At 38.5% G+C, this 16,244-nt stretch overlaps 1 protein-coding gene across 6 annotated transcripts in view; it reads right to left on the reverse strand.

The window, feature by feature from the left end:
- Positions 1–16,244, reverse strand: part of ift80 (intraflagellar transport 80 homolog (Chlamydomonas)) — a 197,562-nt gene that overhangs the window by 59,738 nt on the left and 121,580 nt on the right. For all 6 annotated transcript variants that reach the window (XM_059651065.1, XM_059651064.1, XM_059651062.1 and 3 more), the window contains 4 exons: positions 10,624–10,803; positions 8,215–8,333; positions 7,795–7,869; positions 4,250–4,413 (listed from right to left, as the gene is read on the reverse strand). In XM_059651065.1, coding sequence (XP_059507048.1) covers positions 4,250–4,413; positions 7,795–7,869; positions 8,215–8,333; positions 10,624–10,803 — 538 coding nt within the window. The remainder of the gene's footprint in view (positions 1–4,249; positions 4,414–7,794; positions 7,870–8,214; positions 8,334–10,623; positions 10,804–16,244) is intronic.

A 16,244-nucleotide genomic window follows, 5' to 3' on the forward strand; every position in this document is an offset into this window, starting at 1 on the left:
TTTCATGGTATCTTTCTGAAGTTCCTCGTGTCTGTGGGCACTATGTTGAAGACTTTAACTATGTTATATCCAGGCAACTCATAACTTCCTGAAAAGTATTAGAGATTGTATTGAAATCTTGATCTGACCAGATTTCCATTCAAACTATGGAGTGTAATACTAGGTTAAGTTCCATCCCACTACATCATCTTAAGAGTATGGCACTTAGGAATTGAAGAGCATATTCGTGATAGACATAATGGTGTCCTGGTTTTGTTTTTGTTAAGGGTCCAACAAAATCCACCAATACCCTACTAAATGGTTCCTCAAAAACTGGTATGGGAATTAAAGGGGACAGTTTGACTGTTTGACATGGTTTTCCCTTGTGTGGCATGTTTTACAAAACTGTATCGTGTCTTTGTAAAGACACGACCAATAAAAATGTTGACTTATAAATGCTTGGGTCCTTTACACATCCAAATGTCTACCCTTAAGAATTTCAGAGCTACAACCTGGTCTATTGCACTTTCAATCAAGGCTTCTTCCTGTACCCTGATTTACACTGCAGCTTCCAACAATCTTAAAATATTTTAATATTTTAATTTTTTTCGGTGATATTTGGGTGATACCAAGATCTGGTGAACCACTATCAATTCTTTATTCCCTGGTCTGTGAGGAGGTCTCCACTTTCTCATCAAAGTCCTATTTCTCATGTAGCAACATTCTGGATTGCTTTTTGTTTCAACTTCAGTTTGACTCAACTGGCATGCTTTACATAATTCTGGACCGCTTGTTGATCCTTGTCAAAGAAGGCTTATTAAGCTCTTCCTTTGGATTATCTAAATCCTCTAAGAAAGTTTCAGATAACCAAATATCTGGCTTCGGAACCAAACTGATCTCTAATGATAGGCTTTATTTAGCCACTGCTTGTATCACTGCACATGAAGAAAAAATCCCAGGCACCCTTTCCTGTTAATTCTCTGTTTCCTTCACTTCACTTCACTTAGCCTTACCGTTATTACCAGAGAAGGTGCAGCCTTCAATCCTGGCAAATTATTCCCTGGGAATAAAGGTAAGGTAAAGTCATCATTGTCTTACCAGACTATAGGGATGTTCCCTCATTCAATAATGATGACTGGTGGTGGTTTAACCTGACAGTCACCATGCCTTCTTCTACGGAGTCTTTCATGGTAGCCTTAGCCAATGTAGGAACTGAACACACGCTGCTGGTATCACTCTGCATCACCAACTTGCCATCTAGCCATTTGAACTAACTGACCTTTAGTACCCCTCTAGATCTATCCCAAAACTTCCAGAAATTTGCATTAAGGTGCCTTGTAACAATAGAAAAACGTGGGTTATCAGCTATTACTTCCACCCTCAGCATATTCCATTTGGCCTGAGGAGGAGATTCTCTGACTTTCCCAGTTGTCCCTTCCCAACCCTGACTTCTTCCCTTTCTTTTATCTTCTGAACTTCTGAGGTTTGTGCAGAAAAACAGTTTTGGATTTGTGGATCAGAACTTAATTGTCAGACATCTCAGCTGCCATCTTGACGTCACAAGCTTCAGGTTTTCCTCCCTATGAAGGAACTGAATTTTTAATTACTTCCCGAAGGGTATCATATTTAGTCGCTACTTTTAATGCCCATAACCAACACTCCAAGTTATTTTACTCTCGCAAACTCTTTATAAGTTTGCACAGATTGCTTCCTAATATTCTGCCCTGAAGTATCAGGACAAATTCATGTAATGTACCAAGGATAAGCTTGGTTGACACCTGATAATCTAAAGAAACTTGCTCAGAAAGCATGGAATAAAACTTAATGCAGTCTTCCCATCAGCCTGCTTTGTATGAGCATTGACTAATATTCTTTTGGCCAGCTCATCATCTTAGCTAACTTCAAAATAAATGAAAAATGCCTCAGCGGCCCTTTCACAGATTTTGTATGGGTTTGCAAATTTTAAACAGCGCCCTGATGGGTTTTATATTAAAATTATGTCATCCCTTGTAAGAATGTTCACCAAAGTAAGAGGTTTTTATCTAAAATGCTCTTTCCCTTACTGTTTCCGAGCCCTAAAATGCTCATTCTCCTTTTTTCTCAAGTTCAGGTTTTTTTATATTTCCACTTCCTTTTCTGTTTATAGCTGCTTTATCTGTATAATTGAATGATTGCTAACTCAACTGTCTCACTATGTGCTTTGCACTGCTGTTCTCTCAATTTCAAATATTGTGCTATTATTTCAATTACATGTGCTTTCTTAGGCCGCACTTTTAACTCTAACTATAGCTCCTAAGCCAATTTAATCAGCCTAATCTCAGTTACTCTTTAAAAGTCATTTGAGGATAAATCTTCCATCACCAGAGTAGCCTTAGAAACTGGCAAAGTCACTTTGATGTAATAATACAAGAAGCCTTTTATTTCCTTGACTCCTTCACAATTTAGTTTTCTTATTGTCTAGGCCTGAAACGTCAGTTTTCCTGCTCCTATGATGCTGCTTGGCTTGCTGCATTCATCCAGCTCTATACTTTGTTATCTCGCATTCTCGAGCATCTGCAGTTCCTATTGTCTCTATTAGTTTTCTTATTTGTTCTTTTTCTCTGTCCAGAGCCCCTGGAGTTTCATATTGGTTCATAAGTCGGGGAAACTTTTATTTTTCTGTTTTAAAAGGATAGACTGAGTTTTGTTCTGGGCTTAACCTGATGCTGTCCTCATTCCAGGAGTGTTGGGAGTCGGGGATCGGCGGGCGGCGGGGGGGTGCGGTCCTTGACATTTCTGTTTAACAGAATAGCGGACAGGTCCCTGGATCAAGCAGTGAACAACACTTGGAGCAGATATGGAGGAATATCTTCTTGGATGTTCACACATGTTTGGAATTCTCTACCCTATGAAGCACTGTACGTTCAAATATTACATACATTCAAGGCCAAATCCTTTTATTAATTACACAAGAGTCAAGATTAATGTGGCAAAGACAGGAAAATGAATGTAAAGGCCAAGATCAGATCAGCTATTATCTTACTGAATGGCACAACAGGCTCAAGGAACAAAATGGCCTAAATAAAAATCAGAAGAACTACTGATGCTGTAAATCACGAACGAAAACAGAATTTGCTGAAAAAGTTCAGTAGGTCTGGCAGCGTGTGTGGAGAGAAACTCAGAGTTAATGTTTCGGATCCGGTGGCCCTTCCTCATTTCTGAAACATTAACTCTGATTTTTTTCCTCACAGGTGCTATCAGACCTGCTGTGCTTTTCCAGCAACTTCTGTTTTTGTTCCTGATGTACAGCAAAAATTCTTTCTGTTTTTATATAGTTTCACTCTATAGTATATTTTGCCAGCATAGGTGCCTGGTAATGCATCTTAACTGATCAATTTGTTCCTCTGACCTGTAAAGGAGAATACTCTCGTATATTTATAATCTTAGTAAAGAAAGGGGTATTTCTGGGCATAGTTGCATTCTCTAAAATAGTTGCTAAAATGAAGGAAGGGTAATTGCAGAGCTTGAGCTGAAGCTCCAGTGACACGGAAAACAATAAATGCAGAGTGGTTAATGAAATACTCAAAATAACTCGAATGATTATAATTAGGCTTAATATCACACAAATAAAGGAGGTAGAGATATTATTCTAACTCATAGAATGCATGGCAGTGTGGAAGCAGGCCATTCAACCCATTGAATCCACACTGGCCCTCCAAAAAGCCTGCCTTCCACACCCATTCCTACCCTATCCCTGTAACCCCACATATACTATGGCTAATCCACCTAGACTGCACATCCGCGGACATGACAGGCAATATAGCATGGCCAATCCACCTAAGCCGCACACTACTGGACAGTGAGAAGAAACCGGAGCATCCAGAGGAAACCCTCAAATACAGTGAGAATGTGCAAACTCCAGACAGTCACCCAAGGCTGGAATCGAACATGGATCCCTGGCACTGTGAGACAACAGTGCTAATTACTGAGCCATTGTGCTGCCCAATGGCACAGAGGGTTTCAAAGAGGAAAGAAAAATTCCATGTTCTACAATATCCCATTGAAAAGTTTTGACTTTGCACAAAAATATATTTTGACTGCAGTAACTATAGAATATTTAGAGATTCCTTAGGATTGTATAATTTATGGTGTGTGCATTCAGGATGGGACAACATTTTGCATATACATGTACTGCATAAAAGACTAATACTGTGCAATGCATTATGTTTGCGTTAAACAATAATGAAACCTGGTAAGTAGGTATTTTCTTTTGAGATCTTTTCCATAATACCTTTATCGTCAGCCTTATCTCTCACCGCAATTGTATCATTGCTGAGTGAAATGGTCTGTGAGCTCAGTATGTCCGTTCTCATCCCTGGGAACTTTGGAGAAGAAATAAGGCGACCTTCATACGAATACAAATAAATCCCTGCTCCATCAAGCAGCAGAAAATGTCTGAATAAATAAATGCATACTATCAGTGAAGAGGTTAGTGAAAGCAATCAGAATTATTTAAATTTTTCTTACGTTAAATGTACAGAAGAATAGAATAATTTTAATTTTATATTTTTATTTTCACCTCTGACTTAAACATGATAAATACAGTTACAGAAGCTTTGGGCATCTTGAAAAGTAACAACGAATTGATGTTTTCAGTCAAACTACAAATTAGTACTAATGAGTTATAACATGCCACAATTAAGCTTTTAAAAAATGATTTATTAATTCTGCCATTTTGTAAGCTGCTTTCCTATTAGATTCTCAGTGTAGAAATTTTCATACCCTGGTGCAGTTAGGCATTGCAGGGGAGGTGACGAAATAGGGTAAGAATGAAAATATCTTACTTTCAATAATAAAAACATCATGTCTGATTTTCCCCTCAAGCCTTAAATGCCATGCTTAGAATCCCATCCTTGAGCGACAGGATTATTTCAACGTATCTGCATCTTATTAGTGCCTCAACTCATCATCTTAATGTTGTATTTCCAATTCTCCTTTCTTCCACAAGAACCTTAACAGTACTAAAACTCAGCAGGTAAATCAGAGTGAATACTTGCCGACATGTCTCTCATTGTCCATTGCAGCTCGTGCAATGTCTGTGCCAGACTTCTACCTTCTCTACGTGGAACAGCTTCTTCAGCACAAGGTCCCTGCACAATGCATAGCTACTACTCTCCTCAATCCTTCATCCATGTAACTCAGCATCAGTAAAGGACTAGCCTCACAACAGAATCAAGGTGGTTCTCAGTTTTACTCATGTACCATTTCAGGGCTTCAATCGTCTACTTTGGAGGTGAGACAAATCTAAGATTTGCAGGCTTTTGTCAGGTTATTTTGTGCTTAGGGGCAGCTCATGGATCCAGACAGGATGTTTCTTGCTGACATAGAGGTATGCATTTTTGCTTTTTAGTGCAAATCGATTTTAGCTCTTACTTGGAGGCATTTAACTTTTGCAGGTGACATGGCTTTTTACTTAATGACTCAAGGTTTTGTGTGCTGAGTTTCAGGTTGGCAATCTCTGCCATTTAGGGTGTTTTTTCAGTGCAGCAGGAGAGGCAGGCACCTTTTGACAGTGGGGGCCATAGAACATCAAACATATCAGTCAGAAAACGGGTGGACATTTTGATATATGACACTGTGCAATGTCAACATTGCAGCTACAGCAGGTGCTAGCAGCTCACAAGTTCATGTCATGTGCTACAGGCAATTAGTAATGTGTGGAAGTTATATGGGAAGAGTGGTTAGAAGGAGGTGAAGGGGGTTGCAGTTAGTGAAGGGGTTTGTCTGATTACAGTCCAGAGGTTGGTCACCAACAGTCAGGCACTTTATTCTACCAGAGTTTGAGGATCTGTGCCCTTACAGTCTGGGAATTGTATTATAGTCAGTCCTCCAGGTCAAGTGCAAGCAGTTTGGGGGCTACATGTATTTTAAGTTGGGGTGCTGCGGAGGCATCAATCGGGGTGGACTGTGGTCAGCCATGGGGGTTTATAATAATCAGTTAACAATCAATGGAATGCTGACGAAAGCACTCCCAAGTTTGCGATGGGCTTTTTTGTACTTGTCATTGAGGGGATGGGCACTGTGGCTGGAGCTGGTCCATTTGCTCAGATGGGACCTCACAGTGAATGAGAGGGTTCTGGGGGCTCTTGAAGTTGGGTTTGAAGCAGGTCACGATTACTTGGAAGTCACATGGGACAGTTTAGTGCCAAAGGAATAGGGATCTCCAGAGTTTTGAGCTCTGGAGATAATGAGGACATATTGATTGTTACGTGCAGGTGCTCAAGGAAAACTGGGGACTAAAATGCCCTTTAGGGAAGAAAATCTGCCACCCTTACCTGATTTGGCCTGGCCTGCACATGACTCAAGACCAACAATAATGCAGCTGACTCATAAATGGTTTTGAATTGGTTTAGCAAGCTACTCAGTTGCAGCAATCCATGAAAAAGCTTCAAATAAAGAAAAGAAAATGGACAGAACACCTAACAACGAACTAGGCACTGGAAATGGCAACAGTAGATTCAGCCCTGTTCATCCTGCCGTGTCCTGCTGACCAACATCTAGGTGCTAGTGCAATAATGGGAAAGTCTCTCTGAGTTTCAGGCTGTTCACATACAGTCTGGTATGGTCATACTCATGGCATCATACCCCACAGACCATGTCTTAAGACAACACCATCACCATTCCTACATGCATCATGTCCCACCATTAGTATAGATAAACTGAGGTAAACAGACAAGAAGAGAGTGCTTTGAATTCCCCAACATTGACTGCAGACCTTGTAGTCTCATGGTATCAGGCCAAATATGGAGAAGAAAATCTCCTCCTGATTATCATGTATCACCCACACCCTCAGCTAATGAATCGGTATTCCTACATGTTGAGCACTCAAAGTAGCAATGATACAGAATGTAATCAGACTGGGCAACATCAATTTCTCATTGGAACACTACCACCTGGAGGTTTCCCTCCTAGCTACTCATCATCCAGTCTTGAAAATGTATCACCATTTGTTCAGTGTTGCTGGATCAAAATCCTGGGAGTTCCTCCCACTGAGGCAGCATCATTCTCCAGAAATCAGGGAATGATCTTGCTTTTCTTTATTTCATATTTTCAAAGTTTAGGCATAACCACCACTGTGTGTGGGGTTATTCCTAGATTACAGTATCTGAAGTGGTGTGCAGCTGCGCTTTAAATATGGTGGCAGACGTGAGAAAGCTAAAAGGTGCCAGTGGCAACAAGCATGTCCACCTCACTCACCACAAGGTTCAGTGAGTAAAACAGCCAGCATCTCACTGACATAGTTTGTGAGTTGAAAGCCCAAGACAAGATAACTTGTCTTGGGCCACGGCACAGTTGATGCTACCACATTTTAACTGTAAATGGGAAAAGTTAACCTTTATTAGGACATGCTCCTAATCAAGATGTTTGTAGTTCTTTCCCAAAGTTGTACTGAACTAAGAAATACATTGTCTGTAATTCAAACTGTGCAGCAAACAGTTACCTTACAAATATTCTGAGAGAACATAACACCAAATATCGTACTCTTGAATCATAATTCACATGTTAAGAGATGACATAAATGTAAGACTCTACCTGTACATTTTAGGTGCTAGAATTAGAAACTTTTCAAAATAATTTCTGTAATACTTAACACATTAATGGCAAACTATTTTTCAATGTTTAGCTAATTGCTTGCATTATAGTAATTGTATTTTTCTGTGTTCTGAAGAGTAATTTCACATGATTGACTGAGATTCAAACTACAAATAAAAGTTCTGCTTATGTACATGGAAGTTATATTTAATTAAGAATATATATAATATGCTAATCTCTTACCTCTCTGCCTGCAGAATTAAACTAACAGTACCTTCTTTTAAGTCAAATATCAGTGGAGTATTCCAATTCTTTGTACTGAAATAAAAAACAATAAACAGAGAACGCATGCTATACAAATTTATACATTCTTGACATGAAAGAAACCAGAATGTGTAACTCATTTAATACATAACATATATCAAACTAATGTTAAACTCACTTTAAAAGATTTGGCTTAACATGTTGTTTTCTCAAGAGGAATGCAGCCAAAAATAACTCTGATTCTATGAAAGTATATTTTTATACATCTTCTTTGCATTATTATCATATAACAGAATCATTAAAATATAAATTTACTGGAAGAGAAATGAAATTGACAAGATATCCAAAAACTATTTGCCAAAGGATGCTGCATATCTTCAAAGAAAAGATTTTACTAACCTATACACGTAACACTGCAGTGAAGTCACAACAACCAAATGACCATGGGATAATGAGGCCTTTATTACCCGGTCACGGAATTCTAAAACATCTAGTGCATCATTCAACACGTTTCGCACCTGTTAGAAAACACAATCCAAGTTAATCACTTAAAACCATATTTTCCAATTTTTTATTTACAAGATATTGTTCTTCAGGGGATGTGTTTGCAAAAACTAAAATAATAACTCTTTCTATAATGCATAAGGTTGACAGAGAGCCACAATCAAATTGAAATATATAAGGCATACTCTTTTTCCAATGTTTCAGTACATTCTTCTTTGTTCCACATACGTCTCTGACAAAACCAAAATCAAATTAGAAATCAGTGAATTATTAGAATGACTTACAAATGGCATTGTAAGATGATAACGTCACGAGATTGAAATAGAATTGGAAGGAGTCTGTGACACCGTAGAAGCTGTAGTCAATTTCAGCTAAATTAAGCATTATATGGTTAATTTGTAACTGATCAACATTTTTATTTCATTTTGATGAATGCACATATTTGGTAATTTGTGACTTTTTTTCTATCAGGATGAGTGTGATTAAAATGACTGCCGGATGTAGCATGACCACACAAAACTACTTTCTTTTTGTTGATTTTTCCACAACTTTAAATTGGCTGCAGAATAGACGCTCTTGTGACCACTTCTGTTAGCTGCAGAGGCAAATCTCTGAAGAACAATTCATTTACATCCATACACTAACTATTAACTTGAAAAATATTTTATGTTTTAACATTAATATCATAGAATCTGTCTCAGTGACAACTCCAGGCCATACGTATCGCTTTCTCTCTTCATGCGGATGTATTTTTCAGTGGGTCTCTTTCTTAGCAAATTAGTCAAGTGAATCCATTACAGGAAATAGCCAGAAACATGGATCCCGCTACATTTCTGATTTGTTCCTTTATATCTGTGGCAGTCAAAATTACTGGACTGCAATTTATCTGTGAGAATGATGTAATACTGAGCCAATAAATATTTTTAACTCCTTTTAAATCTAGGGAGAAAATCCATAGATTAGTCTGTTCTTGCATTGATTAGCAATATTCCAAGTGCCATGAAGGGCTATTATAGAATTGCAGAATTGTACAGTATGGAATCAGGCCACTCAGGCCACAATGACCCTCTGAACAGCATCCCAGCCAGACCCTGCTACCCTATCCCTGTAACCCTGCATTTTTCACAGCTAATCTAGCTAGCTAGCACATCCTTGGACACTATGGCAATTTAGTGTGGTCAATCCACCTAAACTGCACATCTTTGGAAGGTGGGAGGAAACCAGAGCACTTGGAGGAAACCCACAAAGAATGCGCAAACTCCCCGGAGACAATCACCTGAGGCTAGACTGGAACCCAGGTCCCTGGGAATGTCAGGCAGCAGTGCTAACCACTATGCCATTGTGTCAACCTCAAACCTATTGTTATATATTGTTAATTTCATTTCACAATTTATTAAATCATGGAATGATAGGCAGAATTACATAAAATATGCAACAGAGACATAAGACTCCTGTCCGTACGCTGGTGTTTATGCTCCATGTGAGCCTCCGCTCACCTCACTTCATCAAACCCTTGTAAATTATGTTTACATAACTACAATCAAATCTGAGCTCTGCAGAGTTAAAAATTAATAACTGGAATCAGGGCCTTGCATATACTACAAAGAGAGACCATTTGACTAGTCACACATTTCTGACTGCATTTTTTTAGTAGAGCTGTATCATTAAAATCACCCTCTTTCTTTCCCCATAGGCCAATAATTATTTTCAAATATTTGTCTAACTCTCCTTTAAATGTTATTATTGAAACTTAAAATTCTTGGTTTTAACATTTTAAAAAGGGAAATATGAGAAAATGCCAAGGTGCACTTCACCAGCATAAGTAAAACTGTAAGTAAACAGTAATGGAAAGCTATCTTACAGTCAGCACCTCCAGGTATTAGCCACTAGGAAGAGATTTTAGACACATTGGAATGAAAGGTTCCACTGAGCAACATTTCAAAGTTATTGTGTGCAAAACGTATGAAAATGATTTTTCTTTGTAATTTTCCTCTTCCTATTATATAAAAATCATAAAAAGAATGCAAAACAATTTTATGCCATTGTAAAAAAAGTTCTTAAACAAATATTGAGAACAGAAATATGGCCCTTAATTGATTAAACATTTGGAAAACAAGGATCACAATGGCCACATGTGTAATTGGAACCTTTCAGTCAAAGCTTTTAAAGTACAAGAAGATTTCCCCCACAATACTGACAAGAAATCATGCCTTTCCCTTAAATATAATTCGTTCATTTCTCTGAAAATCAAAAAATCCCTTTCATTATTTAGTCCCACTGGATTTGATTTTCAAGAAACTATACCTGCATAGATCTTCGTTTGGTCAATGTGATTTCAAAGTTCTTCCATTCCCAATGCTGTTCAATGATGTGGGCAAAGATCACATGGCCATTACCACAAGCTCCAGCTATTTGAGTGCCATCAACTGACCAAGCAATGTTGAACACACTTCCTGTGTTTGGCTTTTCAAGTGCATAAGACCACTGCAACAATAAAACCATATTACGCTTTATTTAAAATATTTCAGGGAAAATCAATTGCTTGGGTATGCAATTGATGCTTTATTTACATAAGATAACAACACATTAATAATAAGTGTCACAAATAATGTCAGGCGATATTTGTTCCACCCAAGAGTGACATCATAACCGTATTGAGCAAGACGAGGCTCAGTTATCTCCCCATGATCTTGAACAGCCCTGCCTTGAGTAAGTTGCAAAAAACCTACGTCTTAGAGATAATAGCTGCCTAGACGCTTCATTGGACCAGTCACACCGATATTATGGCAACAAGGATAAGGTACAGCTTGGATGCTGATCAATGGCTGGTTCACATCTTGACACTTCATGGCTTACAAGATAAATAAAGTCAGGGATACTTGCCATTTACCTGGATGGATGTAACCCCAAAAACATTCAGGAAGCTCCCCACCATCAGGGACAAGATGTAGCCGGGCAGGCCACTCAGAATGGCAGAATCAGATAATACACCAGGCATGTTAGGAAATCAAGGACAAGCACTGGCCAAAGTATCTGTGGTAAGATACTGAAATAAGCAAGCTGCAGACCCAGACTGACAGGCTGCAGCTACAGACAGCAAATTGACTAAGCCTGTTTATCAGGATAATAGGAAATATTGAGTTGTTTCCAGAACAAAGGGACACTTCACACTCTTATCTGGGAAGACTACTTGACTTACATGCCCCTGACACTTTCAGAAATGGAGGATCAAAGGCCACCCCACTATCCACATGGTACTGCCTGATTGGATCTGATCAATCAGGGTAATCAATTCCTGATTGACCTGTTGGTGGGAGTCAAAGATCCTCCCAAAGGGGTGCGGAAGCTTCCCAGGATAAGAATCACTGCAGGAGTACCCTCAGGGTGGTAACTCAAGAGTAACTACCATAAGAAGTGGAAGACCAGATGACCATCGCCATGTGGATCAAGGCCAAAGTCTAGTGTAGTGCGTTTGATCATTCCAAGTTAAGTTAAAATACAAGATACTGACTTAGATTCACAATATTAATTTTCAGATTTATCTTAATAATAGTTAGTTGGTAGCATAACCCTTGGTACAGTATTAATTGTGTCATAAACAATAAAGATCATTTCATATTGCTATTAAGAGTCGACTCACAGTCTTTTGCGGGATATACAGGCTAAACATACTGTGCAGCGAGTGCAACAAGGGCAATCCACTTGATCAAGTTTCTAGATGATATCTACTCGCAATGTACTGTGGCACCAATAATCAACAGGACGTTCTAATCCTGTTATTTTCCCTCATTTCTCTTCTGTCATGCCCTCTAAATTCCTGTCTGTGAAACTGTCATCCTGCTCCATTGACTGTGTTTCCATCACCTGACTGATCATTCAAATTCCCTTGCAAGCCCCAATGCTAGCTGACAGTGTGCGCAGTTTCCTTTTACCACATAAAATCCTTTTCTGTTTTTTCATGGCATTTACCTTTTGTATTGAAAACACTTATTAACAATTTAGTGCTCATACAGTTGATCAGCACAAAACTTGAATATTGCTTTAAAAAGTGGCATGCTATTGAAGGCTTTTTATCGTGCACTCATCATCATCATCATCATCAGGACGACAAATTTCTTTTCTCATTATATATAAATTGTTGTTGCCTTTAAAATCTGGTATTCTTGCTTCTGTCTTGATGAGTACAAAACAAAAAGATTTGACAGTGTGTTTACTCTTACAGCAAAAATTAAGTGCTTGTTCAGGCAAGCCTATTAATGCATTTTCCTCAAACTATAGATTTTCTAAACAATTCGACTCTGTTAAGTGTATCATAAATAGGATTATTCCCTTCCTCAGTATATAGTCTTGCAACTACAATTTATTCTTACATTTATATAAGTTTCTGTTAATTGTTAATTTACCAGATTTACTGTTATATTAAACAGTGCAATTGTCAGAAATAGCCAGTCATTTAAATCATCTTTTTAAATCCCAAGTTTACTTTTAATGGATAAAAGCAAAATACTGTGGTTGCTGGAAATCTGAAATGAAAACAGAAAACGTTGGAGGGACTCAGCATATCTGGCAGCATCTGTGGTAAAAGAAACAGTTAACATTTTCAGTCTTGTTCTGAACAGAATCATACTAGATACATGAATATACAAAGAAGTTACAAAAGTAGGCCATTCAGACTTTTAAGCCCACTCCACTATTCAGTAAGATCAGGCTGATCTGATTTTAACCTCAACTCTAAATTCCTGCAGCTCAGTGTCTCACACCGCTGCCTCACAGTGCCAGGGATCTTGTTTCAATTCCAGCCTTGGGTGATTGTCTGCGTGAAGTTTGTACGTTCTTCACATGTCTGTATAGGTCCCCTCTGGGTGCTCTGGTTTCCTCACATAGTCCAAAGATGTGCAGGTTAGGTGGATTGGCAATGCTAGATTGCACATAGTGTCGAGCAATGTATAGGTTAGATGAATTAGCCATGGGAAATTAAGGTTTACAGGGATTAGGTAGGGGGGTAGGATGCTCTTCTAAGAGTCAGTATGGACTTGTTGGGCCGAATGGTCTGTTTCCATACTATAGAGATTCTAGGATCCCTGGCAATCTTTCATTCCCTTGGTAATTGAGAACTTGAAACACTAAGTCTGCTTCTCTCTCAATAGATACTGCCAGATCTGCTAAATTACTCCAAAACCCCCTTTTTTTATAGTTTATAGTTTTTACAGTTTAAATACATTTATTTTTAGTTGAGAGATATTTGGAATATCAGTTTGATAGGTAGCAGTGATAGAAGCCAATATTATACAAGAAGTGGAATAATGTACTAACTATTATTAACTCTCATCTTCTGACTGGGACCAGAAATCTTATTTCTGACCCAAACAAGACAGAAACAAAGGCTTATCTTTGAAGAAGTTGACTAGAGAACTGTATGATCTTTCAGGCTAAGAAGCTCACCCAGCTGGGGCAGTGCAGTCTAGGCCAGGATCTAACCAGCTAGCAGAGGTGTGGCATGGTGTTGAAACTACAAACATATTTTTGGGAGTGTCAGGGGATAGGGGGTCGGTGGTGAGATATTGGCGGGTAGATCAGACGTAGGGGATTGGTTTCGCTTGGGGTTTTGGGGAGGGGATAGTCAGTTAGGGGAGTCAGTTTAATAGCTACCCACAAGTTAGCAGGTCATAGAATCCCTCTAACTGTTTTTGGCTGACTGAACTAAGTCAGTTGGAAAGCTGGAAAGACTCCAAAGTGTCTGAATCTGAATCAGGTTTGGGGACTTTATTGGAGGCTTCCAGGTGCTTATAATTGACCATTGGAAGGTCCAACTTCAAGGAAAATATCCAGGGGGTCAACAACATCGGGATGTCTGCAAGGTCCTGACATTACTGTTGTTGCAATAGCTATCTTCCCATCAGAAGATATGAACAATCACGCGCAATTTATTACATTGATGCGTCATCTCCAGCTGTAATGTCCTTACTATAATTTTAATCTTTGCGTCTAATTTAATCAATAACTTATCTAACCCATAATCAAATGTATCCTTCCACTCTCACACAAAAAGAACACTGTACTGTGCTATGTTACTGCACAATCAACAGTTATGATATTTGACCTTCATTAATGAGGCATCTGAACTTTTCTGAAACTTTTTGAACAAATTGAGTTCCTTCAGGCCATCTGAAAAGCTGGTCTGAGGGAACGAAACAGTAGTTTCCTGTTGTCTACATTTCTCTATGCCTCCATATATTCTTCCACCACAAATACAGCTGACATTTATCTGATGACCTTTGAGTAAGGGAATCAGCACTGTACATAAGTAGGTGGCTGGCGGCTACTGAGCTTCTGGGAGATTTTAAACTTAACTCTTTCTCTGCCACAGGCTATTTGTACAGTCAAAATAACATTGTTGTGGATAGGAGAAAGCTTCCAAAATACTATCCTTAATATGTTAATGAACCAAGAAGTATTTCTAAAGCATCAATAATAGTGGAATCCTTCTAATAACTGTGATTGTTTGGCAGTGTATTCAACTTGATATGGTTTACTCCATCAAAAGTACTTTAGCAGATGTCTATTATACATGTTTTCTCTGCGGTGTGTTTCTAGAACAACACTTTAAGAGCTATAGTTTATGATAAAGTAAAATAATTCCTTATTCTACTTTATGGTACAACACTTTGTAATTATGATACTAAGAACAGATGTAACATGTTAGTTTCTCTGAACGTATCTATATCATGGACAATAACTTAAAGTTAAACCGGTTTAATTTATCCAAACCTAGAATTGTTACTGTAAGATACAGGAGGTGATGGCCTACTGGTATTATTGCTGGACTTCTAATCCAGAGATCCAGATAATTTCCTGGAGACCTGGGTTCAAATCCCACCATGGTGGATGGTGGAATTTGAATTCAATAAATATCTGGAATTAAGAATCTAGTGATGACCGTGAATCCATTGTCCGTTGTTAGAAAAACTCATCTAGTTCATTAATGCCTTTTAGGGAAGGAAACTGCCATCCTTATCTGGTCTGGCCTACATGTGACTCCAGGACTACGTGTGACTGACCTTTAGCTGCCCTCTGGGCAATAAATGCTGCCTAGCCAGCGATGCCCTCAGTCCGTGAATGATTAAAGGAGAGAAAAAAAATTAGATAAGGATGTACATCACTACAAGCAACAAGGTTGGATTTTAACTGCAGGAGAGAAAAAAAAACAGCTTTGCAGTGGAAAGAAATTAGTTTTCATGGTTTTGGTCCTGTTTTTGCTATGAGTGAATGATATGGAAGATCCTATTGACATGAGTAAAAATTTTAAGCTTTTTCACCTTATAAAAATATATAGTGGGTTGGCAGTTAAAAGCAAACAGGTTACTTGCCTTATCAGACTTGCTTATTGTGTAAGATTATGGTTCTGAGAGGGTTAATGTTAGAGACTGTACTGAGCTCTAACCAATCTGACAATGGCTAGCTTCAGTGAGGACAAGGCAGAGCATCTTAGGATCTAGTGGGATAAACACCTATATCCACACGTCGCCTCAGAGTCTTAGTAACTATGTCTAATGAACTAATGTAACTTCCATCTGGTTATTATCATGCAATAAATAACAACTTGTTAAAACAAGATCCTCTTCGTGTTAAGGCTCATAATCAACTAGATCCTTGGATACACTCAAGTAAAGTATGGTGGCAGCATTCTTCTCCCCACAAATACCATACTGGCTATTTCTGACTGGAACCAAAGAAGTTGGCAAATGTATAACGTATCACAAGTCCTACATGCTCCAGAGGTATGTAATTACATCTTTGCCTAGGTTGATTAAAAAATATAAAATAAGCAGAAGCCTCATACATTTATTTCAATTGGGTGAATATCATGACAATAGCACTTCAATTTCATATTAACAGTGGTTTAGCAAGGAAGCTGAAGCAGCATA

Source organism: Stegostoma tigrinum, chromosome 14, assembly GCF_030684315.1.
Source record: "Stegostoma tigrinum isolate sSteTig4 chromosome 14, sSteTig4.hap1, whole genome shotgun sequence".
Taxonomy (NCBI): Eukaryota; Metazoa; Chordata; class Chondrichthyes; order Orectolobiformes; family Stegostomatidae; genus Stegostoma; species Stegostoma tigrinum.